This window comes from Sorex fumeus, unplaced genomic scaffold (assembly GCF_029834395.1).
Source record: "Sorex fumeus unplaced genomic scaffold, SorFum_2.1 ptg000006l, whole genome shotgun sequence".
Taxonomy (NCBI): domain Eukaryota; kingdom Metazoa; phylum Chordata; class Mammalia; order Eulipotyphla; family Soricidae; genus Sorex; species Sorex fumeus.
Genome location: NW_026606063.1, coordinates 10,545,820 through 10,572,431, shown reverse-complemented (window position 1 = coordinate 10,572,431; position 26,612 = coordinate 10,545,820). Strand labels below are relative to the sequence as shown.

General features: G+C 58.1%; 2 protein-coding genes across 2 annotated transcripts; one reads left to right on the top strand and one right to left on the bottom strand.

Annotated features, from left to right (window-relative positions):
* Nucleotides 1-7,243: 7,243 nt before the first annotated feature.
* On the bottom strand, nt 7,244-17,692 carry SLC5A6 (solute carrier family 5 member 6). The gene is made up of 16 exons (XM_056123719.1): nt 17,563-17,692; nt 12,738-13,282; nt 12,388-12,453; nt 12,113-12,164; nt 11,691-11,758; nt 10,439-10,593; nt 10,128-10,268; nt 9,911-10,040; nt 9,348-9,436; nt 9,154-9,266; nt 8,943-9,010; nt 8,556-8,642; nt 8,278-8,459; nt 8,091-8,194; nt 7,880-7,992; nt 7,244-7,761 (listed from the first exon to the last, which is right to left on the bottom strand). The coding sequence occupies exons 2-16, from the start codon at nt 13,131-13,133 to the stop codon at nt 7,606-7,608; spliced, it is 1,920 nt and encodes a 639-aa protein (XP_055979694.1). The 5' UTR covers nt 13,134-13,282; nt 17,563-17,692; the 3' UTR covers nt 7,244-7,605.
* A 560-nt stretch (nt 17,693-18,252) lies between these two features.
* ATRAID (all-trans retinoic acid induced differentiation factor) lies at nt 18,253-26,541 on the top strand. Its single transcript, XM_056126533.1, has 7 exons — nt 18,253-18,429; nt 19,033-19,154; nt 24,957-25,028; nt 25,209-25,280; nt 25,371-25,492; nt 25,913-26,010; nt 26,171-26,541. The coding sequence occupies exons 1-7, from the start codon at nt 18,331-18,333 to the stop codon at nt 26,273-26,275; spliced, it is 690 nt and encodes a 229-aa protein (XP_055982508.1). The 5' UTR covers nt 18,253-18,330; the 3' UTR covers nt 26,276-26,541.
* Nucleotides 26,542-26,612: the final 71 nt, after the last annotated feature.

Here is a 26,612-nt window from a genome sequence, read left to right as displayed (position 1 = left end):
TAAATAACGTAGATGACCAAGCCCAGGTTGGCCATACGTAGGCAAATGCCCTACCCTCTGTATTATTGCTGGGCCTCCTTCTTTCCTTCCTTTGTTTTTTTCATTTTTGTTTTTTGTTTATGGGCTGGAGCGATAGCACAGTGGGTAGGGCATTTGCCTTACACACAGCTGACCCAGGTTCAATTCCTCCACCCTTCTCGGAGAGCCCAGCAAGCTACCGAGAGTATCTCGCCTGCATGGCAAAGCTGGGCAAGCTCCCTGTGACGTAGTCAATATGCCAAAAACAGTAACAAGAAGTCTCACAATGGAGACGTTACTGGTGCCCGCTTGAGAAAATCGATGAACAACGGGAGGACAGTGGTACAGTGCAATGATAAATAATGTAGGAGTACTGCTGTTTGTTCAGCCATTGATTAAGCTGATTGAATTGGGCATAAACTACACATTACTTTTTTTTTGTATCACTGTGAGAAACTTACAAAGCTTTCATGTTTGAGATTCAGCCATACAATGATGGAACACCCATCCCTCCATCAGTGCACATTCTCCACCACCCACATCCCAGTCCTCACCTGCCTCTGTGGCAGACAATTTCCCCAATACTCTCTAATTTTAGGCATTATGCTTTTCTCACCACCATTCAAGACTACCTGCCAGGGGCAAACACTAGATAATTTATTTTCCCTTGTTCTTTTTGAGTATCATGAGAGCTCACACAGCCGCGATTATAAATGCAACTTTCTAGATTGCAAATGATTGGGTTCCAGAGACATTTCTGTATGGCACTAATACATTTTGGGATTCAAGTGGGAGTCTCTGGGCCAGGGCTGTTGGTGTGCTAAGATGGAGCCCAGAGGCAAATTGTGGGCATGACAGCCAGTCTTCTGGGCGGGCGGGGACCTGGGGAGGGACAGCCTGGGTCCTCTACTGCCATGCGACCTGGAGATTCAGTCCTGGACCGGACCTGCATAACTGGGTCTTGCTTGTGGAAGCTCTTGGTCACCAGGATTCCATCTGGAGTAGGTGGGGAGACTGCACCTGCTCCATCTGGGGTGCCCCAGTGAAACTAACCTGTGTGGGGCTCGGAGAGATCTCTGGCACTGTGGTGTCTTCTGGGATTTGCTGCTGTGTCTCTGGACCAGGGCTATTGGTGTGCTAAGATCCACATTACAAAATTTTCAGCAGATTATATCTTGGTGAGGTCCATCCTGAAATGTTGGAATCAGTCCAAGGATAGGCCGCGATTTTGGATTGTGGAAGCAAGCGACTGCTGGGGCTCTGCTTGGGTGGGCCACCAGGCCCACCTGCCCCCCTCTGATTTGTCTGTCCAGCCATGTGTGGGTCCAAGATTAACTGTGGCTTTGGATCTCTTTTGAGATTTATCCATGGGTCTCTGAAACAAGGCCAATGAATGAGCTTGTATAGCTGAGCTGGAGGTGGTTTGTGGGTGTGGCTCCCACATACCTAATTTTCGGCCATTTAATTTCTTGGTGAACTTGGTCTCAAGTTGTTGGGTCCTGTCAAAGGCACAGCAGTAATTTGGGGGTATCAGGAAGCCTGAAGGCACCATCAGGCTGCTGATGTCCTTTCTTCTTTCTTTTTCTCTTCTTTCTCTTTTTTCTTGTTTTTCAGCCACCCCTGGTGGTGCTCACAGGCTATTCCTGGTTCTGTGCTCAAGAGTGACTCCTGGTAAAGCTTGGGGGGACCATATGAGGTGCCAGGGGTTGAATACTTGCAAAGCAAGTGCCTTTTAACCCCTGTAGTTCTCGCTCACTCTTATGACACATTTCTTAATATGAGAATCAGTCAAGAACATTGAAAACTGTTGAAAGGTTCTAGAAAAGTTCTAGACCAAATGCATCCAGTGCCTCACAGTTTTCTAGGCTGCTGAGGGACGCTGTCACCTGTGGGAACCTCCCCGTCCTGCCCTAAAGGGACATTGTCTCCACGGAAATGTCATCTGACTGGGGTGGGATGGGAGAGCCGGATTCAGCTCCAGCCAAGCCCTCCCTTGCTGAGCAAGCAGCTACCCCCTTGGAAATACAAATGCCAACAGGAAGGGTCCCTCTCGCTAGAGGGAAGGCCAGGTGAGGGAGGACGGCTGCCTACAATGGGGATCACAGCCCCAGGAATAGACGTACTCTCTATGTGGATCCCGTGGTCCTTGGTCTACCCCATCCATGAATGTCGCATCCCCGAGAACAGGAAACCGCAGTTTCCGGAGGGCTGCTGGATGCACCAGCCTGGAGCCAGCATGTCGAAAGGGCTGTGCTCACCCATGATGCAGAAAGCTCCTTCACGAACCGCGTCAGAAAAGAGGGTCTGGGCATGAGGCTCGCATCTGAGTCCTGGAACCAGCCCCCAGATGGTGAGTGAGCACCATCCTGAGGATAGTGCTGTGTGCAATCCCAGAGTCGCAACCCACCGTGTGACTCTTCGCACTGCAGTCAGGAGTGTGAACACCTCACCTCGGGGAGTGTGAACACCTCACCCGGAGTGTGAGCACCTCACTACAGAGAGTGTGAGCACCTCACCTGGAGTGGGAGCACCTCACCCCGGAGTGTGTGAGCCCTGTCATGAAAACAACAATAAACAGAAGAGAGAAGGAAAAAGTGAGAAACGTCTTTATTCTACTCTGGGATTTTTACAGAGAATCGAGTTTTTCAGTTGTTTCCCCTTACACATGGGCCAACCCAGATTTGGTCCCCAGCATATCAAGTCCACCAAGCACTAGCAGGCGTCATTCCTGAGCACCAAGCCAGGAGTAATCCCTGAGCACTGGCAGGTAATTTGGGGGTATCAGGAAGCCTTTAGGGCAGGACGGGGACGTTCCCACAGGTGCCAGGGTCCCTCAGCAGCCTAGAAAACTATGAGGCACTGGACGCATTGGTCTAGGACTTTTGCCTGGTTCCCAAAGTCAAACAAAGAACAAGTAAAAATTACATAAAGTCTGAGTCTTCTCTAATTTAAAATGAAGACTCCAAGGCGGCCTGGGGCTGTGGTGCTGAGGCCTGGGACGGTGGTGACGTGGAGGGGGGCGGGATCTTGGGCACAGTTGGCCCTTTAGCCGTCAAAAGGCGGCCACGAGGGGCCCTTCAGGGAGGAGGTGAGAAAAAAGGGCGAAGAGGGATGACGTGAGAGCCCATTAGGGGTAGAATACAGGCATCTTGTGGGGTGCCTCTGGGGCCCCCTGGTGGGGGGCGGCCAGGGGAGGCCAAGTCTTGCGGGGAAGCCGGGCTGGAGATGCTTCGAGAGAGACCAGTGCTGTGGGACCCAAGAGATAGTACAGTGAGTGGGGTGCTGCTTTGCACCCAGGTTTGATCCCCAACTCCCCTCATGCTCCCCTGAGCCTGTCAGGAGTGACCCTGAGTACAAAGTCAGGAGTGACCCCTGAGCAAGTCGAGATTAGCCCCAAACAAACCAGAAAGGTCACAAGACCGGAGATATGTAGTGAATAGGGTTTTACCTTGCATGTGGCTGTCTTGGGTTCGATCCCCAGCACCTCCTATGGTCCCCTGAGCTCGCTGGGAGTGATTCCTGAGTGCAGAGCCAAGGGTGCCCCCTCCCCAAAAAATAAACAATTAAAAAAGGCCAGTGCTCTGAGTTCAAGGGGGACCCATTTCCAGCCCATTTTGGAGAAATACCCCTGAGGTGGTTTCTCTGAGAAAGTCCTGGGAGGGGAGAAGATGTCAACCAGCCGGGAGTCTTTCCCTCAGCCACCAGCGGGGCAAAAATGCAGTGATGGGACAGCAGGGAGGGCGCTCGCTTTGCAGGCAGCCAACCCGGGTTCAATTCCGGCATCCCCACCGTCCCTGAGCCTACCAGGAGTAACACCTGAGTGCAGAGCCAGGAGTTAGCCCTGAGCACCACAGGGTGTGCCCTCCATCAGAGGGGAAAAAAAAATCAGGGATACAGAGACCAGGTCCCAGGAATTCAGAGATGATCTCCTTCCTTTCACTAGTTCCGGGGTCTCTCTCCTGCTTTGGTTGCTAGGGCAAGAGATTTCAGCTTTCAGAGGGTTGGAGCGATAGCACAGAGGGTAGGGCGTTTGCCTTGCACGCAGTCGACACGGGTTCGAGTCCCAGCATTCCATAATCCCATATGGTCCCCTGAGCACTGCCAGGGGATTTCCTGAGTGCACTGCCAGGGGAATTCCTGAGTGCAGAGCCAGGAATGACCCCTGTGCATCGGCAGGTATGACTCAAAAAAAAAAAAAAAAGAAATCCAACTTTCAGAAACAAAGACATAGGTTTACTGGAAAAAGATGCAAGTAAGTCATTTGCTTGTCATGCACAGGGCTGACCCAGGCTCAATCCCCGATCCTCCCGTCCTTCCCAACCCTACTGTGATCCCCAAGCATAGATCCAGGAGTAAGACCTGAGCACCACCAGGTGTAGCCCCAAAACCAAAAGAATAAAACTTAAAGGTGAAATCAGTCAGAAAGAGAGGGGCAGATATAGAATGACTGCACTCATTTGTGGAATATAAAGCAACATAATGGGAGACTAACACCCAAGAACAGTAGAGATAAGGACCAGGAAGACTCTTCCATGGCTTGGAAGCCGGCCTCACATGTGGGGTGGAAAAGGAAGATGAGATAGAGAAGGGACCACCAAGCAAAGCATGCCTGGAGGGCTCGCTCAAGATGGGAGATGCGTGCTGAAAGTAGAGTTTAGACCAAACATGATGGTCCCTTAATACCTGTACTGCAGACCATAACACCCAAAAGGAGAGAGAGTAAAAGGGAATGTGCCTGCCATAGAGGCGGTTGGTGGGGGGTGGGCGGGAGGGACACTGGGAACTTTGATGGTGGAGAATGGGCACTGGTAGAGGGATGGGTATTCGACCATTGTATGACTGAAATGTAATCACGAAAGTCTCTAAGTCTGTAATTGTACCTCATAGTGTTTCATTAAAAATTTGTGTGTGTGCAGAAAGTAGATAAAGGACCAAACATGATAATCTCTCAGTGTCTGCATTGCAAACCATAATGCCCAAAAGTAGAGAGAGTATGGGGAATATCGTCCACCATGGAGGCAGGGGAAGGGTGGGACAGGGGGATTATACCCGGGATATTGGTGGTGGGGAATGTGCACTGGTGGAGGGATGGGTGTTTGATCATTGTGTGATTGTAACCCAAACATGAAAGCTTGTTAACTATCTCACAGTGATTCAATAAAATTTAAAATAAATTAATTTTTTTGAAAAAGCAATAAAACTGAGCAGAACCTTAAAGTTTCTCAATTGAGCATTGTCTTTTTTCATGTTTCTATTTACCTAAAAATAAAAAATATTTGGAAAATTAAAAAATTGAAAAAATTGGAAAAAAAAGAAAAGAAAAGGTCTGGGTTTGAAGAGCCTGCTGAGGGTCAGTCTGATTCCCACAGACTAAAGGAGGAGAAAAGCGAATCTCCCCCTGCAAGGTTAGTTAGAATCTTCTTGGGTTTCTATTTTAAAGCTTGAACCCTCCAGCAAAAACAAGGCAGGCCGGATCTCAGGGCTCCGTACAGTTCTGTGTCTGGCTCTTTGGCCAGACTCCTGTGTCCACACTCGTTTGGAGACAGGAGATCGGTTTCCCCCGGGCAGCCTCGCCTCACGGTCCCACAGTGCTCAGTTGTTATGCTGAACTCAAGACCTTCTCTGGGAGAAACTTCCAGAGCAGCCAGGGGTAAAGGCCCAACTTGGAGCCACTGCGGCCTTGGCTTGTCTCTAATGTGTGCGGTGAGTGCAGGGGGCTTGGGGCGGGCTGGGCCGGGATCTGGGGTCTGGGTGGTCAGGAGTCAGGAAGGGCCCGAGGGGAGAGGCAGGAGAGGGCCGGTGCCCTCACTCTGTGGGGTGGGGGCCAGGAGAGGGCAGAGAGGCCTGGGGGTCAGCAGGATGGGGCCCGGTGCGGGCAGGAGCAGGAGCGCCCCCGAGACCAGCCAAGTCCTGCTGGAGTGATAGTATCCCAGGTAGGGTGCTTGCCCTGCCTGTGGCTGACTTGGGCTCGCTCCCACATGGCCTCCAGAGCACCACCAGGAGGGATCCCTGAGAGCATCACCAGGAGGGATCCCTGAGCACTGCCAGGTGTGAGTCACGAACCAAAACTAATGAAAACTGTGGGGCTGGAGAGAGAGTACAGCTGGTAGGATGCTGGCCTGGCATGTAGGCCTCCTGAGTTCGGTCACAGTATGCCACACAGCCCCCAACCTTGCAGGGAGTGATCCCTGAGCGCAGAGCCGGGAGTAAGCCCTGAGCACGGCTGAATATGCACCCCCCCCCCCCATGCAGAAATGCGAGAGGGAAGTAAGCAGGCCACTAGCATCTTTTGGGGGGGTGGCAGGCCACCCCCATCTTTCATGGGCTTCAGACAACCTGTGCTCAAGTGTTGGGTGACGTGCAGCCCAGCTGCCTGAGGGACAGGACGAGGCAGAGTGGGGTGCCGCTCAGTAAGGTGGGCCGGGGCCGGGGCCGGGACGCTCGAGTACAGACTCCCAGTACAGCCTGCGCCGACAGCAGCACTGGACGCCGGGAGCCCGCGACACAGGAGCACCGTGTAGGGCCAGCCTGGGTGCAGCGCCCAGCAGTGACCCATCTGCTCAGCAGGGAAACCAGGTCTCCTGGCTGGCCTGGAGGGGGGCCGCTGTGCCCCTGGGGTGAGGCACTGGTGCCTGGGGGATCCTGCCAGGCCTGTCAGCACCCTGGGAACGACTCAGCAGCCTTGGGAGCCTGGTGACACTCCCCGTCTCGCACGAGGGGTGCCTGCGTGTGAGAATGTCGAGATTCCTGGACGGCTGGGCTGGGGGGGACACACACGGCAGCTCTGGTCCTGGGGTGCAGGGGGAGGCCCAGGTCGTGGCAGTGACCACAGGGCGGAAAGCGGGGGCCGTGTGAGTGCTAAAGAGAATTCAGATTCCCTCTGCTCAGGCCCAGATCTGAGGCGTGCGGAAGGCGAGCACCTAAGTGGCGAGCCCTCACAAGCCCCGGACCTAGGGTGGCGGGCAGCCTGGGTCTGCCAAGGGGGCCGACCTCGCTCCCACCTGGGGGCCGCGGGGAGCACGGGCCTCGGAGGAGAGCCCCAGAGGGGAGTGGGGAGGGGGACGCGGGTTCTCGGAGGGCGCCCGGACTGTGGGTGCTCCTAACCCATGGGGGACAGATGGCCCGGCAGAGGGGGCAGCCCGTGTGTCCGGAGGGTCCAACCCTCCCCAGGGGCGCGCAGGGGTGAAGTAACACAAGCCGGCGGCTCCAACCCACAACAGTGTTTATTCCCCAGGAACAAGGGCGTGTGGGCAGGAGGCTGCGGGGACACAGGCACGGAGGAGGGGGCGGCCGGCCAGTCCCCCGGCGGCCGCTAAGGAGCTGGGTGCGCCTGCCTCTCCCGAAGGCCTCTCGGGGACCCCAGGCCCCCCTCTCGGGAACGGAGGTAGACAGACAGGGAGGGGCCTGGGTGTCACAGACACCAGCATGGGATCCCGCCACCCTGGGGGCTGACAGTGTGTCCGTGGGGGAAGACAGGGAGCCACGGCGGCCCGGCAGCTGGCGCCGGCCAGGACGGGCAGAGCCAGCCCCGCACTGCCCGCGGCAGGCCCATCCCGGGGCTGCAGATGCAGCGGCGGCCCGTCCCCATCACAGTGAGGTCTCCTGGAGGACGAAGGTGGGACTGCTGGCCGGCTGGCCCGCGGGGCCCGCGGGTGCCCGCGTCACGGGCTCCTTCTTGCCGCTGTCCCGCAGCGTCCCGTTACTCATCTTCTCGGGGAACATGGCACTGTCCATGGAGAGGTCCTGGGTGGATGGGGGACACGGGGCTGAGGGGTCCCGCCAAGGAGGGAGAGGCCGGCCCTGGGGGCGGGGGAGAGGAAGGGCAGAGCTGCACTGCCCAGGGCCCCCCCGAGCTCGGTACCTCCTGGACGCAGTCTCCGCAGTGGAGTTTCTTCTGACAGGACAGGAGGGCCCGGAGGCGGGGCCACACCGGGTAGATGGTCCGGGGGTTCAAGGTGCGGCCCCGCATCCCCCCTGAAGGCAGACGTGCTACTGAGTCTCTTTCCGGGGGCCCTGCACCCCCGTGGGGCTCGGAGACCCTCGCAGCCCTCCCCGCCGGCCCCGGCACTCACCCGTGAGCAGGCTGACGGCCAGGCCCACCAGGATGACGGTGGTGGAGTTGTGGGCGCTGTACCACATGTAGGACAGGTCGTAGAAGCGCTGCAGCCCCGTGGGCCTGCGGGGAGAGGGGTGCCGGGAGCTGCAGCCCTGCCCGCCCCACCCCGCCCCGCCCCACCCGCCTGGGGCCGGGAGACTCACCTGGGCTGGCTGGTGGTGGGCATCAGGGTGGTCATGGTGACGGCGGTCAGGTTGCCGGGCAGTGGGAGGCTGGTGGCGTTGGGGAGTGTGGGGGCCCCGCTGGAGCCCATGTGGGCCACGATGCTCCCGATGCCGATCCAGAAGGCCATGACGAGGCCGGCCAGCAGGCCCACGATGGCGCCCTGCACAGACGCCGCCCGGGACCACCGTTATGGGGCCGCCCACACTCGCCTGCAACCCCCGCTCCCCCACTCGTGACCACCGTGGGCCCCACTCACAGGAGGGTTGGCACACGGGAAGAACATGCCCAGGCAGAAGAGTCCGAGCAGCGGGCCCCCGACCATGCCGAAGATGCTGATGGCGGCCTGCAGGGCGGGTGGGCGAAAGAGGCGGCCTAAGCGGGGAGGCGGGGCCGGGGCCCTGGAATCACCCGGGGCCTTCTGCCACAGCTGCCGGTCCCAGGTGGGTGGCCCCTGGGCCATGCCCTCCGTCCCTTTCCTGCCTCAACCGGCCCCTCCGGGGACAGCCCGCAGACTGAAGCACATGCCTGACATTCCTGTGGCCCCAGCACCCCGGGCCGGGCAGCAACCCCTCTGGGCCCCCCGCCCGAGGCCACTGGGCCAGTGCCACCAGGCCAGGGGTTGTCGGCCCCCAGCCCCCCGTACCTGCAGCACCGGGCCCATGTGGGAGGAGAGGTAGGCCATGCCCAGGCACAGCAGCCCGTAGCTGAACGCTGCGAGAGGCGGGAAGGAGGGAGCGCATGTGAGTCACCGCGGCAGCTGGGGAGGAAGGAGGGCGGGGGCTGCCCCGGGAGCCCTCCCCAGCCCTCCGCGCGCGGGGAGTCTGCCCCCCAGCTGTCAGGCACAAAGGTCGCACCGAGGACGCGGGACAGCATGGTGGCCCGGGCTTCAGAGAACTCGGGGAACCACGGTCGGATCAGGTCCTCCATCGTGACAGTCGCCAGCGAGTTAAAAGCCGACGAGATGGTGCTGAAGGAGGAAGAGGAGGCACGGCTGAGCGGGGGCACAAGGGGCCCCGCCACTGCCAGCCCACGGGACAGGGGGAGTTACCTGAGGGAACCGCTGAACAGGCAGGCGACGAAGAGACCCGGCAAGCCCGGCAGCCCCTTCAGAAGGTCCATCACGAAGTACAGGACAAACTGCGGGCAGAACAGGGGGCGCGGTCTCCTGGGGGCGGGGCCAGCACCCCACCACGCGCGGGGACCTGGGGGGTATGTGAAGGCGGCAGACCCCAGGGAGCGGGGAAGCCGGACACCGCTGCACCCAGCTTAGCTGAACCCCTGCCCCAGAAGCCGCTTCCTCCTCGGGGCAGGGGGCAGGGCCACGTGCTGGGGGTCGGGCGGGCGGGCAGGGGGGGCGCACACAGCCTACCCCCGCATGGGTCTGCAGCGGCCCCAGCACTGATCTTTTTTTTTTCCTTTTTGGGTCACACCCGGCGATGCTCAGGGTTACTCCTGGCTTATGGTGCTCGGGGGACCATACGGGATGCCGGGTGCGTGCAAGGCAACCTGGGTCGGCTGCGTGCAAGGCAAACGCCCGCCCTGCTGTGCTATCTCTCCGGCCCCCCAGCACTGATCTTAGGGGGGCAGCCGGGTGGGCCGGGGCCCTCTCACCTGGTCGGGGGCCGCCTGCGCCTGCTGGGGGCTCATGGGGAACTGGCGGTAGTAGGCAAACATGACCAGCCCGATGAGGCAGCCCATGCACAGCACCACCTGCTGGCAGGGGAACACGGCGTAGCAGGACCTGCGGGGGTGGGGGGAGAGGGCGTCACCTGCGGCCGGCCCCCTCCCCAGCAGCCCCCTCCCCCGCCCGCCCACCACCTGCACTCACAGCACGGCTGCCTTCTCTGTGCGCGAGCTGAGGTACCGCTGCACCTGCGCCTGGTTGACCCCGTACAGGGACAGCATCATGAAGACGCCCCCGAACGCCAGCGTCCAGAAAGTGTGTCTCACGAAGGGGTCCGGGTTGAGACTGCGCAAAGGCCACCATCAGTGCCTGGCCCGGACGCCTCCTCTGGGGTCAGGGGCGGGCAGGGCAGCTGGCACTGTGAGGGGCAACCCCCCCTCACCCCCGCCCCCGCCCCCCTGCCGCTGCCCTGCGCCCCGGGCGCCACTGTGGGCCCAAGGGAGCGAGGTACTCACTCGAGCCCGGCGATGAGGTCGTGCTGGGAGGCCACCTCCCACACACGCCCCAGGCCGCCCACCTTGGCCGAGCCCACGATGATGACGGTGAGCTGGCCCAGGAACATGACGAGCGTCTGGAACACGTCTGTCCAGATGACGGCCTTCAGCCCTCCCTGCGGGGAGATAGCGCCCGGCAGTCAGACCGCCCGAGGAAAAGGGCCCCCGACGGCGGCCCTGTGGAAGCCCCCACTTCATACGGCCAGGCAGGCCGAGACGGACTCTCCCTGCTACGATAACCAGCTCCACTCTGTGGCTTTGTTTTAGGGCCACACCTGGCAGTACTCCGGGGACCAGGTGGGGTGTCAGAGATCGAACCAGGGGCAGCTGCAAGCAAGACAAGCACCCTCCCCTGTACTATCTCTCTGGCCCATCACTCTGCCCTGCAGTTCCTAGAACTGGCTGCGGTGCCCCTGCTGGAAGAATCTGGCCCAGCGAGACATCCATTCTATGCCTCTGCCACGAAAATTCCTAGAACTGGCCACATCACACCCTTCCCGGGGTAAGCTAAAATTATTTGATTCACATTTCATTGTCCCTATAGGATTGGCTTAGAACACCTCATTGTTAATTTAAATTACTCTGTGAATCTATGTCATTTTTATGGGACTTAGAATATTCTACATACAATTTACTTTCTCCCACACATTGAGTACCTGACCCCTGCTCGCTCCCTCCTTGGAAATAACTCATTTTTGAAATAAAAGTTTTCCTCCGAAGCAGCCCAGAAATTGCTGGTGTCCCCGACAAATGCTACTCAGGTCACCTCTGGAGGCCTCCAAGAGCCAGTCCGGCCAGTGGACTCTTCAATAAACTGATTTTACTCGGCCTCAACCATCTCCTGGTAAATTTTTTGTTGTTGTTTTGGGCCATACACAGCGATGCTTGGGAATCACTTCTGCGCTTGGGGACCAGGTGGGATGCCAGTGATCAAACCCAGGTTGGCCCGGTCCAAGGGTCCAAGGCAAGAGCGCTACCCACCGTACTATCTCTCTGGTGGGATCCCAACCCCCTAACCACCACCTCACTGCAGGGCGTCTTCCCACCAGGCTATGTCAGCCAGCAATGTTCCCACATGCAGCTGCAGACCTCCAGCTGCCTACTGCCCCAGGACACGAGGACACGTCATCCTCCTGTCTCAGAGTCTCTCCCGCCTCCCGCCTTCCTTCCCCTCCCCCCACCCCCACTCCCTCCGTCTCTTCTCAGCACTCACCAGAGCAGTGTAGATGGTGCAGACGATGCCCAGGGTTAGCACTGACATCCAGAGGTCAAACCCAGTGACTGTAGACAGAGAAAAGGCACAGCCCTGCCTCGTGGGGGCTCTGTTGGGGGGAAGCCAGCCAGAGCAGCCCGGGAGGGAGGGGCCGGCACCCCCCACAGAAGCCCCAGACCGGACGTCAATCATTCGCCACGAAATCAATCATTCGCCATGTCAGCCGTGACCACTTACGGGGCTCCACCAAAAGGTGGTGATTAACCACATCAGAAGGGGCAATGTTCGCTCCTCTCTCCAAGGAGGGGGGCAAAGCTCCTTTGCCTGGGCAGACCGGCCACGGGTGTGGAAGCCAGGCTCCTGCCTGCCCCTCCCGCAGCCCTTTTCCCAGGGGGCCTGTGGAGGAGCCTGCGGCCTCTCACCTGCATTGAGGGCCAGGGACGGGGCGTAGAGGACCACGCCCATGTAGATCACCTGCCGGGGAGAAGGGCCGTGAGACGGGGAGAGCAGGATGGGCAAGGGGGAGGCCAGCTGGACATCCTCCAGCAACACCTTCCCCTCGCCTCCTTCCTCTTCTTCCAAATCTGGGCTCGAGGCTAGAGCGGGAAGTGGGGGGAGGGGGCACGTGGGGAGGGGCCTGGGGGACAGTGGCCCCAACAGCACCCTTGGGAACAGCTCCGCCGCTTGCGCCACTTACCATCTGGAAGATGAAGGTCACGGTGCCGCACATCCGCACGGCCTTGTTGAACCGCAGCTCTAGGTACTGGGAAGGAGCAGAGGGAGGGGAGGCACTGGGGCCCGGGCCGCACGCACAACGGCTCTCCCGAGGCCCTGCACCCGATGCCCCCCAAAGGTCAAGCCCCGCAAGGAACCCAGGAACCTGGAAGCAGTACCTGGCTCCCATCGACGGATGGCGACCCCCTCCCCCCACGCCCCTAACGGCCTGACTTCCCCCAGAACTTGTAACTGCACCACGCGGCCCTGTCCCCCGCACCAGGCAGGGGTGCTGGGTTGGCGCCCTCCTCCCCTGGCCCTGTGCCCGCTCACCTCATAGGCGCTGGTGAGATGCAGGCGGTAGAAGATGGGGATGAAGACGTGGGCGGGGATGAGCAGCCCCAGGAGGTACGAGCAGCCCAGGAACCAGTACTGCGTCCCGAACCGGTAGATCTCCGACGGCACCCCCAGGATGGCCACGGCGGACTGGAAGGTGGCCAGCAGGGACAGGGCCACTGGCAGGCAGCCCATTTTGCGGTCCGCCATCAGCAGCTGGCCCATGGTGTGCCGGCCCCAGCCCCGGCACGCATGGTAGAGACCGATGGCGAGAGACAGGACCAGGAGCAGGACGAAGACCACATAGTCCACGGTGGAGAAGGAGGACGAGACCGGGCTGGTGGTGTCCGTGAGGGGGGGGACGGGGGCGTCGGTGCGGCCCCCCACGCTCATCGCTCTGTGCTCGGGGGCCTTTGGCTACCTGCGGTCCCTCGGCTGCGGGCGGCCTCTCGGCGGGGCGGACAGAGGCGGGTGGGTGGAGGCCACTGGGCTCCCGGCCACTGTGTCACGGTCCTCAGCCAAGTGACATTGTCCAGGGGCTGCTGCAAAGGAACCGACTCCAGGTCAGGCCGGCCCATCTCCGCCGCCCGCCTCCCCTGGCCCGTGCGTCCTGGGAAAACGGAGGAGAGAGGAGCAGGGGAAGGCGGGAGGGGGGACGAGCACTAGCCCGCTGGCCTTTGGAGTGGACACGGCTGAGAAATGCGAGAGCACGCTCAGGTCTCCGCCCTCAAAGAAAACGCAGCCCAAGCCCAAAAGCCTCAAGCCCCCTGCTGCCCCGCAGGCCCCGGCCAGCCGCCACGAAGACGCAGGACGCCAGAAGGACCCAGCCCGGCGCCAAGGCCCAGTGGGGAAGCGTCGCAGGCCCAAGGCTGCCTGCCCTTCCCCATCCCGCAGACCCCCTCCCACCCTCACCCCCCCACCGCGTCCCCAGCAGGCCCCCTCATGAGGCCCCCTGCGGGGGAGAGCACCTCCACGGTCACCCCAAACCCCACCCTGGGCATCCCACACCACCCAGTCCCTGGATCTTTCTTTTCTTTTTCCTCCCTGTGTGGGGTGCTGGGCTCGAACCCAGGCCGTCATACTCTAGCGAGCCATACCCTGATCCCCTGGGGGCGCTTTTCTTTTACTTGGGGGGAGAGGTGGACACACCCGATGCTCAGGAGTTACTCTGGGCGACGCTCAGACCACAGGGGATGTGGGGAGGATCGGACCTGGGTGAGCCATGTGCAAAGCAAGTGCCCCCCCAACCCACCCCACCCCCGTTTCTCAAGCTCCTCCCCATCACCACCCGGTGAGCCCTGCCCCTCCCTCCCACCCCGCTAGCTACCTGTGTGTAACATGAGGCCTCGACTGTGCCAGGAGGGGCCCGAACACCAGAGGGGAAGAGCTAGAACTGGGGACAGGCCCTAGGCCTGGGACAGAAGGTAGACAGGGCCGCCCTGAACCTCTGGGGAGACGCCTACTCGAAGAGGCAGCCCCGCCCCTGCTTCCCAGGGCCCGGGCCGAGGAGTGGCGAGAGCTGAGCTCAGCGGCTATTTTGTCCTGGCCCCATCTCCCGGTGGCCCCCGAACCCCAGCTCAGGCCCCGAGGCCTCGGGAACAGTGGGGAGCAGGGGCGAAGCCTGGCGGCATTCCTGGCTGGATTAGGTGGCACTCAGAGCCGCGCTTGGCACCGGGTAGGCAGGGCCCGGGGAAGGCGGGCCAGTTGCTTTTCTGACTCCTGCAGAGGAAACCGGCACCCTCAGAGGAGGAACCACGGTCCTGAGATAAAGGGGAGGCGCCCGGCACACGTGTGCCCTGACTTTGGGGAGAGCCCCAAGCCCGAGAAACCCAAGACGAAGGGGAAATGCTCTTCCTGGGGCCCAGGGCCTGAACCGGGGGTCTCCCACAGTCCCTGCTGCGAAGCTACACCCAGCCCTGTGCTGCAAACATCTGCATGGGCCAGGCCGGGGCCAGCTCAGTGGTGAGACACCACCCTACCAGCAGGAGGCCACAGAATGGAACCCTGGTTCTGCCCACACGGCCGTAGAGGGTGACCTCTGGGACGCTGCAACGACAGCATGACCCCTTAGTGATTCCCCAGTGCTGCCCTCTACCCCAGGCCTGCCTGAGCGCCGTGGTGTGGTGGTGACCCTCCCAAAATTATCACTAGCAAAACTGTGTGTGAGCCCAGCAGGTGCTGTTCCCGGTGATCCCAACCACAAGCGAAAAGGGCCAGGAAGGGGATGCAGCTTGACCACTGGGAGCCCGGCTCACTGTCCCGGGGCCAGCGCCTGGCCAGTCTCCTCAGCGGTTCTGCAGAGCACAGACGGCGCCCACTCCATCTCGGTCCAAACTTCACTGACACACCAGAACGTCGACAAACCGGCCACGGTCCCTAGCACAGTCCTCTCGTTTACACCTCGGAAGGGCTCCGATGTGCTGTTTCAGAACCATCTCCCTGTCAGAGGCGACAGACCTGGAGCCAGTGGTTGCCCCCATGAAGCCCTTGTCTGTCCCGCAGGGCTTTCTGTTAGAGGTTACTCCCTGCAGTGTTTACTGGCCTGGGCAGAAAAAAAAAAAAATATATATATATATATATACATATACACACACACACACACACACACACACCAGGGAAAGCCAAAATAGCCTTATGGTATTTTTTTATGCTGCGAGCCCATCGGGCCTGTGCTGTATGCTTTGTAAACATGAGTAGTGATAAATAATAAAGAAGGAAGTCACAAGGGGCTGGAGCCAATAAAGCAGGCCAGGTATCTTGCTCAGCACATGGCTAGCCCAGGTTCAGTCCCTGGCATCCCATATGGTCCCCCGAGCCCTGGAATGATCCCCGAGTGCAGAGCCAGGACTAAGCACAGGAAAAGGAGTAAAACCGGACCACTGCTGGCCCCCAAACAAAAAAAATAAATAAATAAAGTTCTAGCTTTCTAAACAGCCTGATCACCAGGTGACAGATTTTATACGAATACTCTCCGGTGCTTAAGAAAACTGAGATGCAGAAGTGAGAGTCCGGCGCTAAAACAGGCCAAGGGAGAAAGGTATGCCATCAGCGACTCCCCGGGCACACTGTCCTCCACCCCAGGGCAGGAGAACATTAACTGTAGTCAGCCATCCAGCGAACAAAGTTTAGATTTCAACCAATTTAGAGAGATATTAATACGAGTGATCTCTGTTCCTGCCCACTGGGAGAAAGATCATCCCGACTTGACGTCTGGTTCCCTCACACTACGTTCTTGGGCGGCTATGGTCTGGCTGGCAAGACGGGGCCTCCTGCAAACCAAACCTGAACTCTGACCCTCGTGGGGCCGGTGAAGAGGCGAACCAGACCTGGCAATGCCGGGATCACATGGTCCCCGGAACAACGTTCCCAACAGAACTCTCTGGTGTAACCGGAAGATGTCGTAGGCCTTTCCAGACCGCCACATCTGAGATTTCCCTCTCTTCCGGCAGATGCCCACTGTTCCGTCAGCGGTGATGGGAAGCTGACAGGGGTGACAGAGAAAAAGAGCAGCAGCGTATTCTGTGCGCAAGCAAGAACGGGTGATGGTAAAAGGGATCCGCGCAGGGCTGGGGAAAGACAGAAGGTCTCTGTGAAGACGGGCCTGGGAAGGTTCAGGACAGGAGGCTCCCCACGCCTGGGCTAAACTGGCTTCCGGGCAGATTTCTGGCGGTGTGGGGAAGCCTCTGGGCCGGCAGGATGGTGAGTGAGAGGCGAGAGAAGACAGGAGAAAGCTGAGGCCGCCACAAAGCCTTCACCAATGAGGAGTCCGAGGACAGGATTGTGCCATTCTAGAAAACCTTCACTGACCTACACCTGGGGCTCAGCAGCTCTCTGAGAAAGAGCGAGCCAAAGCGCAGAGCTGAAACCCATTAACACATGGGGGACACTCCTGGGGGACAAAGAGTGGCTGGAGGAGCCTGTGAAAGGGTGGAAACAACGCCCCAGTCCCCTGAGGTCACCCCACCACGTTCTGGTTACCCATTACTCGGGAGAGCTTTGCCGGCTTTGCAAAGGCAGGGAAGCCACAGCAGGGGCCAATCCCCTCCCCTCCCATCCCGCCGGCTCCTCTGGTCCATTCTTTCAAAATCTGCCCTTGGGGCCTGGAGGGAACTCAAGGGGCTAAGCCGGCTTTGCATGCTCCAGGCCAGGTTGGAACCCCAGCACCACCTGTAGTGTCTCCCAGGCAGCCCAGATCAACAAGCAGGGAAGAAGCACACCCCAAATACCAGGTGCCTCCAAAACAAACACCGCCCCCCTCCCCAAACAAAACCCGGGGCCAGAAGGATAGGAGAGCAGGTAGGGCGCTTGCCTTGCACACAGCCAACCCAGGTTTGCTGGACCCCAGATTCCTGATCCCTGGCATCCGAGATGGTTCCCCGCCCCCCTGGACTGCACTGCACTGCACCCCCTGGAGTGATTCCTGAGTGCAGAGCCAGGAGTAACCCACCCCTGAGCACCAACGGGTGTTGCCCCCCCCAAAGAAAAAGGAATGAAAAAAAAAAAAACCCCAAGCAAACAAAATTCCCAGACCCTGTGCTCAGGAGTCCCCAAGGTCCAAGAGGCCCCGGGAGTGGGGATTTGCAGAGATCCCCGATGAAGGTACCTGGGAGGGGAGCGGGGCGCGAGTGCGGGGCGGCTGGCAGGAGCCGCGCTGAGCTCCGCGCCGGCCCCCTGGTCGCCGCGGCCGCCCTGGGGACAATGCCGCCCTCCCTCCGGTCCCGGCCAGGGCCAGGCAGGTGCCCGCGCTCTCGGGATCAGCATCGCTCCCGCCCTGGCGAGGCAAAGGAGCCGCGCGCGAGGGCGGCGGGCGGCCCGCGCCTACCTCCGGGTCGTCCGCGCGCCGCACGGCGGCCGCCAGGGGACGGGCAGGGCGGGCGTCCGGCGCGTCCGCGGGCTCGTCTCGGCGCGCCCGGCTGTGCCCTTCGCTCGGCGCGCTCCTCCTTCACCCCTGCCCTCTTTTATGGCCCGGCCGCCCGCCTCCCCTCCCCTCCCCACGTGAAGCGGCGGGACCACCTACACCCCGCCGGGCGCTCCGGGGCTGCGCGGGCCCCGCCGCCGCCGGCGCGGGGCCGGCCCGCCGGGCTCGCCCCCCCACCCCGCCCCGGAGGCCCCGGCAGCCTCTCAGCGGCGGCCTCGGCGCGCGCGGCCCCACCCCCGGCCGGCCCACCTGCCGGGTCTCCACGTGGGCCGCCGGGCGGCCGGGAGCCGGGTCCGCCGCGGCGCGGCCTCTTGACACCGGGCCCCGCCCCCGGCCGGCCCCCGCGCCGCCATGTCGAGTGAGGGCGGAAGCGGCGCTTGCCCGCCGCGGCCCGGGCGTCCGAGGGGCGGGGCTCGGGCTGCGCACGGGTGGCGAGCGGGCCGTCGCGGCGGACGCGGGGACAGGGGAGGGCGGGACGGGTCCCTCGCGGGCCGGGGCTGCCCGAGAAGAGCACGCTGTGCCGCACGACCACCGCTCGCGGCGACAGACCCCGGCGCAGCCCGCCGCCGCCTCCTCCCGGGGGGCGGGGCGAAGGGGCGGGTCTCGGCCGGCGGAGCCACGCCCCCGGCGCAGGTCTCGCGACAGCTGGGCGAATCCTCACCCGGGCGGAAAATGGCCCGTCGCGGGCCCGGCGGACCCGCGAGCCTGGCGCCCTGCGCGGCTGCCCTGCTCCTCGCCCTGGGCGTGGAAGCGGCTCTGGCGCCCCCCGAGGTACCGACGCAAGTTAGGGGCCGGCCTGGAGCAGGGTGGCCGGCCAGCCGCGGGCCGGGTCGCCTCGGCTGCCCCCCGCCCCCCGGCCGCGGCCGCGGGGGTCCGCGGCCACTCAGACGCCCCGCCGCTCGCCCGCCGTCCCGGCCCCGCCGGAATCCACAGACCTTTGCACTTTGACCCCCTAGCTCCCCGATCTCGGAAGGGCTCCGGGTTGCCCTTTGCCCCGACGGGTCCGGTGCGGGTCCGCGGGAGGGAACGCTCGCGGCGCCGCGTCCCCGCCGCCCGCTCCCCGTCGGCCGAGCTGCAGGCGGGTGTCCGCGGGCAGTCACGGGACAGGGCACGAGAAGGCCGTCCGGGTGGCCGTCCTCGAAGGTGCGGCTCCCATGGCACCGGCGGCCGCGTGAAGCCGCCGCCGCGCCGGCGTGGTGGCCGGGGCAAGGGGTCGACTAAGAGGCGGCACGACGCCCTCCGCGGGGTGCAGTTCCCGAGAGGTGTCTGGAACTGCACGTTGGAATCCCGGCTTGTTCTGTCCTTGCCTGCTCTCTCTCTCTCTTTCTCTCACTCTCTCTTTCTCGAGTCCTAATGGATTTGTGTCTTCCGCAGATCTGCCAAGAGTGTCCCGGGAGCGTGCAAAACGTGTCCGAAGTGGCCCGTTATTGTAAGCAGACGCCTGCGCTAATGCTGCATGCCCGCTGCTGCCTAAATCAGAAGGGCACCATCCTGGGGTGAGGGAGAAAAGAATCCCTGCAAACTGCAAGAGCTTTCTTGGGGTGGGAGAGGTGTGTGTGTGTGTGTGTAGGGGGGGACACCTGTGTGTATGTGAGTTGTGTGTTTGTGTGTGTATAGGGGAGGGACACCTGTGGTGTGTGTGTGTTGTGTGTGTGTGTGTGGGGGGGGGACACCTGGCCTTGCTCAGTGCTCACTCCTGGCTCTGCGCTCAGGGTTAATAATAACTCCAGGAGGCTCAGGGATTTTAGGGCTGCGCAGCGCACTCCAGACCGGAATTTCCTCTTTTAAAGACTTGCTTAAGTGTCTCCTGGGATACTTGTGGGTGTGAAGTAAGATGGATTCTATTGAATAAAACTTCCTTTGAAGGACACCGCAGGATGTGGGGGGAGAAAGGAGAAATAGTGTTCCCCAGAGAATAGTGGGGTTGGAGATAGTGTGGCGGGGTAAGTTAGACACAGCCAACCTGGGTTCAGTCCCTGGTGTCCTGTGTGGTCCACTGAGAGCCAGTAAAGTCATGAGCACAGCCATGAGTGGCCCCAAAACGAAAACACAGAAGAGAATACGGCCTTCTCCAGAGTGGAAAAAGCAGGAAGAGAAACACGTGTTCAAGGGAGAACCTGGGCTTGACCAAGCAAGCCTCCTGAGATAAATTTTGGAGTTTTAATTTTGGGGGCATCAAAACCATGATTCTCACTTTAAAATTCGTAATAGCATTTTAAAAAAATTTTATTTTTATAAAGTTGTTCACAAATTTGGTTACGTTTACTATTAGAACACCAATCCCATCACCATATTTCCATCCCGAATCCCAAACCTTGCCCCCCAAGCAGAACCGAAATAATTTATTTTGTATTGCAGATTATTATGATTATTATGAATAATCTGCAAAAAATGAGACAAAAAGGGTTTCTTAGAGGAAAGTTTATGAAGATTGTTGTATATCACCCAGCCCTTCTAGAAGAGATTAGTAACATGTTAAGGATTGAGCCTTGGGTGCTTATAACTATATAAATATACGTAATAGCATTTTTTTTTTTGCTTTTGGGGTCACACTCGGAGATGCACAGGGGTTACTCCTGGCTCATGCACTCAGGAATTACTCCTGGCGGTGCTCAGGGGACCATATGGGATGCTGGGAATCGAACCTAGGTCTGCTGCATGCAAGGTGAACCCCCTACCCCTGTGCTGTCACACCAGCCCCGGTAATAGCATTTTTGACTTGAAAAATAACCTCCTGATTCTCCCTGGTTGCAGAAGTCATAATTTTTGGCTAGTGTTTTTAGTTTTATTTTTTCAATTTATCGCTGGAGCGATAGCACAGCGGGTAGGGCGTCTGCCTTGCACGCAGCCAACATGGATGACCTGAGTTCGATTCCTCCGCCCCTCTCAGAGAGCCCGGCAAGCTACCGAGAGTATTCGATATGCCAGACACAGTAACAACAAAGTCTCCAATGGAGACGTTACTGGGCCCGCTCGAGCAAATCGATGATCAACGGGAGGGCCTTTACTTACTTTTACTTTTCAGTTTTAAGAAACTTGAGGAAGGGAGACTAGGGAAATAGCTCAGGGGTCAGGAGACACGTTTGGATGCCTCTGTGCCTCTGCAGCCCCGTCCCTGTCACCCAAGCAGCCGTGGTGGCCCTTGGCACTGCTGGGTCTAAGCATTGAACCCTCCGGCCCAGTGTTCTGACACTGCCAGGAGTGACCTTCTCTGACACAGTTTGGGGGGGGCCCAAATAAAATCAGTAAAAATAATTTTTTAAAATTTCCTCTTTGGTGGCTGGAGAGATAGCACAGCAGGTAGAGCGTTTACCTTGCACACCGCCGACCCGGGTTCGATTCTCAGCATCCCATATGGTCCCCTGAGCACCGCCAGGAGTAACTCCTGTGCATCGCCAGGTGTGACCCAAAAAGCAAAAAAAAAAAAAAAAAGATAAAGTTTCCTCTTTGTTGTGATGACTGGGGGTCGGGGCTCAAGCCCTTTCATGCCTGGCTTGTGAGGACGTCACACACACTGCTAGGGCTCTTTTATTTATTTATTTTTTGCTTTTTGGTCACATCCGGCGATGCACAGGGGTCACTCCTGGTTCTGCACTCAGGAATTACTCCTGGCGGTGCTCAGGGGACCATATGGGATGCTGGGAATCAAACCCGGGTCAGGTCGGCCGCGTGCAAGGCAAACACCGTACCCGCCGTGCTATCACTCCAGCCCCTCTGCTGGGGCTCTTGCTACATGTTGGGGCTCCCTACTTGGCAGAGCTGCAGAGGCCATACAGGGGGCTCAAACTCAATCTCCCCTTGCAAAGCAGCTGAGCCATACCCTGACCCTGTTTGGTTTTGTTTGGTTTTTGGACCACCCAGTAGTACTTTTGGCTCTGCACTTTGGGGGCAATGGGGGGTGGGGGGGCATGGGACTTGACCATATGTGGTACCAGGTATCAAACCAGGGTTCACTGAATGCAAGACCTTAGACCCTGTACTATTTCTTGAAAACCAATTTTTTTTCATAATTATTCTCCAGTTTCAAAATAGGACTTGTAACTATTGCCCTCAGGATAAAGTTTATACCACATACTATATCAGCTGCTCCCAGCCCATCATTCCAACATTGTGCCCAATTTTTTTTATCCATTCCCAACTGTCCACTGAGGTCTGACCTCATCCAGGCTTGCCGGACTCCAAAGGTATTCTGCCTTTGTTTCTTTGTTAAAACCATGCGTTCCTGAGATTGTGTCCTAGCACCCAATGAGTACATATCTATCCTCCAATTCCAACATCTTTTTTGTGTTTCCTACTTTTTGAAAACTTCCTCTATTCCTTCAAGTCAATTGCTCAAATTTACATCCAATTTTTTTTTTTTCTTTTTGGGTCACACCTGGCAATGCACAGGGGTTATTCCTGACTCTGCACTCAGGAATTACACCTGGTGGCGCTCAGAGGACCATGTGGGATGCTGGGAATCGAACTCAGGTCGGCCGCGTGCAAGGCAAACACCCTACCCGCTCCAGCCCCTACATCCAATTTTGAGCCACCCCACTTGGTTCATCTGAGGTTAGTGAAGCAAACAACAGATCGGAAGGACATTATGTACAGAAAACATGGCTATAAATGAGACCGACTGAGCGTTTATATTCTTAAACTGTCATGGAGGGTGCTGTTCTCAATCTCCTTTATTCCTGGGAGGAAGGTGGGGTCTGTAGAGTGTAACCAAGCCAGATTTTCTAGGCCTTTGCCTGCAGTGAGATCAGAATCTCTGATAAAAAGGTACAAACAAACGAAAGAATTGCAGACTTCCTAAATCTGGGAACTCTTCATTCTTTAAAGGTTTCTCCTGAAGCCCTCAGGGCCCTGGTTGATTTTAGTTCCTCCTGACAAAGTGACCTACTGGAGAAAGTATGCTGGAACATCTTGGGAAAGTCTTTTGAAAGCCCTATTCTTCATTGTTCTGTGATTTTCTTTTCTGTTGTAAATTTATTTGTATTTTTGGTAATGGGCTTGTAAGCCGGTTGAAAGCTGAGACCTGAGGGATTTGGGCTTTTTGTTTGTTTTATTTTGGTTTTGGGCCACCGCTAGAAGTGCTCTGGGTTTGCTCTTGACTCTGTGCTCAGGGATCACTCCTGGCAGTGCCCAGGAGACCTATCCTGGGTTGTCTGTGTGTGAGACTAATGCCCTACCCACTGTGCTGTCACTTTGGCTTCGAGGGTTGTTTTTTTGTTTTGTTTTTTAATTTTTGGAGCTACACTAGGAAGTACTCAGTTTATCACTGGCTCTTGCCCAGGAATCACTCCTGGTGTTTGGGGAGCTGGGGGGACCAGAATCACTCCTGGTGGTTCTCGGGGGACCATATGGGATGCCAAGAATTGGAAACAGGTTGGCTGTGTGAAAGACAGGTGCCCTATGGACTACACTTTCTCTTAGACCCCAACCCCAAGGTTTTTATTTTTGTTTCGTTTTGTTTGCTTGTTTTAGTTTTAGTTTGGGGGCCATACCCAGTGGTGATCTGGTTACTCTGGGCTCTGCACTCAGGGATCACCCCAAGCAAGGCTCAGGGGGCCATATGAGAGGGCTGCAGGTCAAACCCAGACAGCCACATGCGAGACAAGTGCCCTGTCTGCTGTGCTGTCATCCAGTCTGAGTCTTTTAGTTTTGATTTTGGGGCCACACCTGGTTCTGCTAAGGTACTCCACGCTCAGTGCTCCTGATTGCGCACCCAGGATCAAACCCTGGGCTCCATCATAGAAAGCTTGTATTCCAGCCCTTTGAGTGATCTCGCCGACCATATGGAGGGTTAAGAAATTCTTCTTGATAGTACAGCAGGGAGGGCACTTGCTTTGCATGCAGCTGACCAAGGTTCAACCCCTGGCACTCCACATAGTCCCACAAGCCCCATCACGAATGAACCCTGAGCATAGAGCTAGGAATAAGCCCTGAGCATTGCTGAATGTGGCCCAAAAGGGAGTTGGAACCGTAGTTCATTGGGTAAGCAATTGCCTTTCACGCTTCTTATCCAGGGTTCAGTCCCTGGCACCCCAACCCCCCCACCAAGAGCGATCCTGAGAACTTCTGGGTGTGACCCAGAAAAATCTAAAATAGTTGGTCTGGAGCGACAGTAAAGCAGGTAGGACACTTAACTTGCATGCCGCAGATCCAGGTTCAATCCCTGGCACCCCTATATGGTCCCCAGCACTCACCAGGAATGATTCTTGTGTACAGAGCCAGGAGTAAGCTCTAAGCACTGCTGGGTGTGGCCCCAAATCGAAAATAAATAATTCCCCTAATTCCTAATTTTTCCTCTAATAAATAGTAAGTGTCTGAGAATAAAGAAAATGGCTGGGTGGGGTGGGGGGGCTGGTATGCTAACAGAATAGTACAGCAGGTAGGTCAATTGCCTTGCACACAACTGACCTGGGTTCAATCCCCATCATCTCATATGGGCCCCCCATGCACTGTTAGGAGTAATTCCTGAGTGCAAAACCAGGAGGTACCCCTGAGCCAGGTATTCTCCCCCCCCCCCAAAAAAAAAGTAACCAAACTTAGGGCCTGAGATATAACACAGGAGGTAAGGTGCTCGCCTTACTTGTAATTGACTTCCATTAGGTCTCCACACATGGTCCCCTGAGCATTGTCAGGGGCCACTCCTGAGCACAGAAGCACAGAGCCAGGAATAGCCCCTAAGCACTGCTGGGTGTGGCCCAAAGAAATTAGAAATTCAAAGGAACAAATAGCTTTGGAAGCAAAACTAATGTGTCTTCATAGTTTACATCTAGTCTGGTAGAAAATATACTTGGAATTCCCCCGCCCCAAGTATATGCAGAGATGTATAGGTATGTAGAAACGTTCCATATCTTTACTCTCTCACACGGTAGCCTCTGACCACATGTTACTGGTTGTTGGACGTTTGAAGTATGGCTAACACAAACTGAAAAATGATTTTCATTTTTTGGTTTTTTGGTTTGGGGGCCACACCTGGCAGTGTTCAGGGCTTATTCCTGGCTCTGCGCTCAGGGATCACTCCTGGCCGTGCTTATGTCAGGAGACCTTATGCGGTGCCAGGGAACAAACCCAGGTCGGCTGCCTGCGATGCAAGCACTCTGCTTGCTGTACTAGTTCTCTGGTTCCTGACAACTTTAATTTCATTACGTCTACTCAGGGGCAACTGAATTGGCCTGCCACCGGAGCACAGGGCTCCAAGCTGCTAGGTTCAATTGCTGTGAGCTGAAAGGGGGGTGTGGTGGCTTACCGTGTGTGGATGCAGAGAGGGAAAAAGCTCCACGACATGGGGGACTTTTTTTCTCCAGGCTGGATCTCCAGAACTGTTCCCTGAAGGATCCCGGTCCACACTTTCCTCAGGCGCTCACTGCGGTCATCATGTAAGTGGTCAGTTCTCCTCCTCCCACAAGGTGAAGTCGGTGGGCTGGAGAATAGTGGTAGGCTGGACTCCTAAACGATGTAAACACTGATGACTCAGAGACCTGGGCAGCCGTCCAGGTCGATGTGTGAGCGGAAGTGGGTGTTGCCCTGGAGCATAGCGCTAACCCTGTGCCTTCCAGAGACCTGCAAGCAAACCCCCTGAAGGAGAACTTGACCGACACCTTCCGTGGCTTCACCCAGCTCCAGACTCTGTGAGTGAGGTGGAGAGTGGGGTGTGTGAATCAAAGAGGGCCAGTGCTGAGGCCGGCCACATATAGAGCATGGCTACCATGTGTGTTCAGGGTCCTGCCGCGGGACGTCAAGTGTCCTGGAGGAATCAAGGCCTGGGATAATGTCACTGATGGTAAAGAGAACAGAACCTGCCTGGGACAAAGGAATCTTTGCAATGACACCAGAGACCCAGGTATGTGGTCCTGTGGGCACAGCCTTGCTTGTGTTCTGCACCTCAGAACAGACAGATGATTTCCTTAAATGCCTTTTCTTGTCGGGTCCTGTGGATCTAAAGCCTCAGGAAAGGAAAGAATTTTTTTTTCTTTTTGAATCACCATGAGATACAGTTACAAAGCTTTCATGTTTGAGTTTCAGTCATACAATGTGGAACACTCATCCCTCCACCAGTGCACATTCTCCACCACCAACGTCCCCAGTATCCCACCCCCCTCTCCTGCCTCTGCGGAGGGGGGAGGGTGGATAATATTGTTACTACAGTCACAGTTATCTGCCGTCTTCTGCCTTCCACCGAGTAAACTGAGACTCAGTGGAAGGGGATTGTGTGAGAAACGTAGCAAACGCGGCCAGGGATGTTCGGTCTCCTGTCTCCTAGCACTGTGTCCCGAGAACGGCTCCTGCGCGCCCAATGGCCCAGGTCTCTTGCAGTGTGTTTGTGCCGACGGTTTCCACGGCTACAAGTGCATGCGCCAGGTGAGGCGGGAGGGACAGGTCCAGTTCCCTGGGCGACAGTCCCGAGCCCGCCCCGGAGCTGAGGCGGACCCCCGAGAAGGACGCGGGTGGAGGGTGGCGTCGGGTGGGCCGGGGTGGGTACCGGCCTAACGCGGTGTGGGATTCTGCTTGTTATCCACAGGGCTCTTTCCCACTGCCTATGTTCTCCGGGATTCTGGGATCCGCCACGCTAGCCGTCTCCGCCGCGCTCTGGGGCACCCAGCGCCGCAAAGCCAAGGCGTCCTGAAGGCCCCCCTTCCCCTGGGCTTCCGCCCGAGAGCGCATCTTGCTTGCGCTCGGCCCGGCCAGGGCGCGCTTCTTCCGCTTCTTCCGGGCTGCTTGGCATCGCTGCCCGGGCGGGCGGATCCTCGGGGCTGAGGCCGCCGCTGGAAGGAGGAGGGAAACGGGCAGCCCTGGAGCTCGCGGAGTCCGGGCGGGGCCGAGACCGAACCGGGACCTGGGACCCATTGTGTGCCGTTTCATTGTAATAAACTCGTTTGTTTGGTTTCTTTATTTTTTCCCCCTTATTCCTTTTTAAAAGAAAAAGAAAAAGAAATTCTGATTGTTCCGTGCGCATCTCCTGC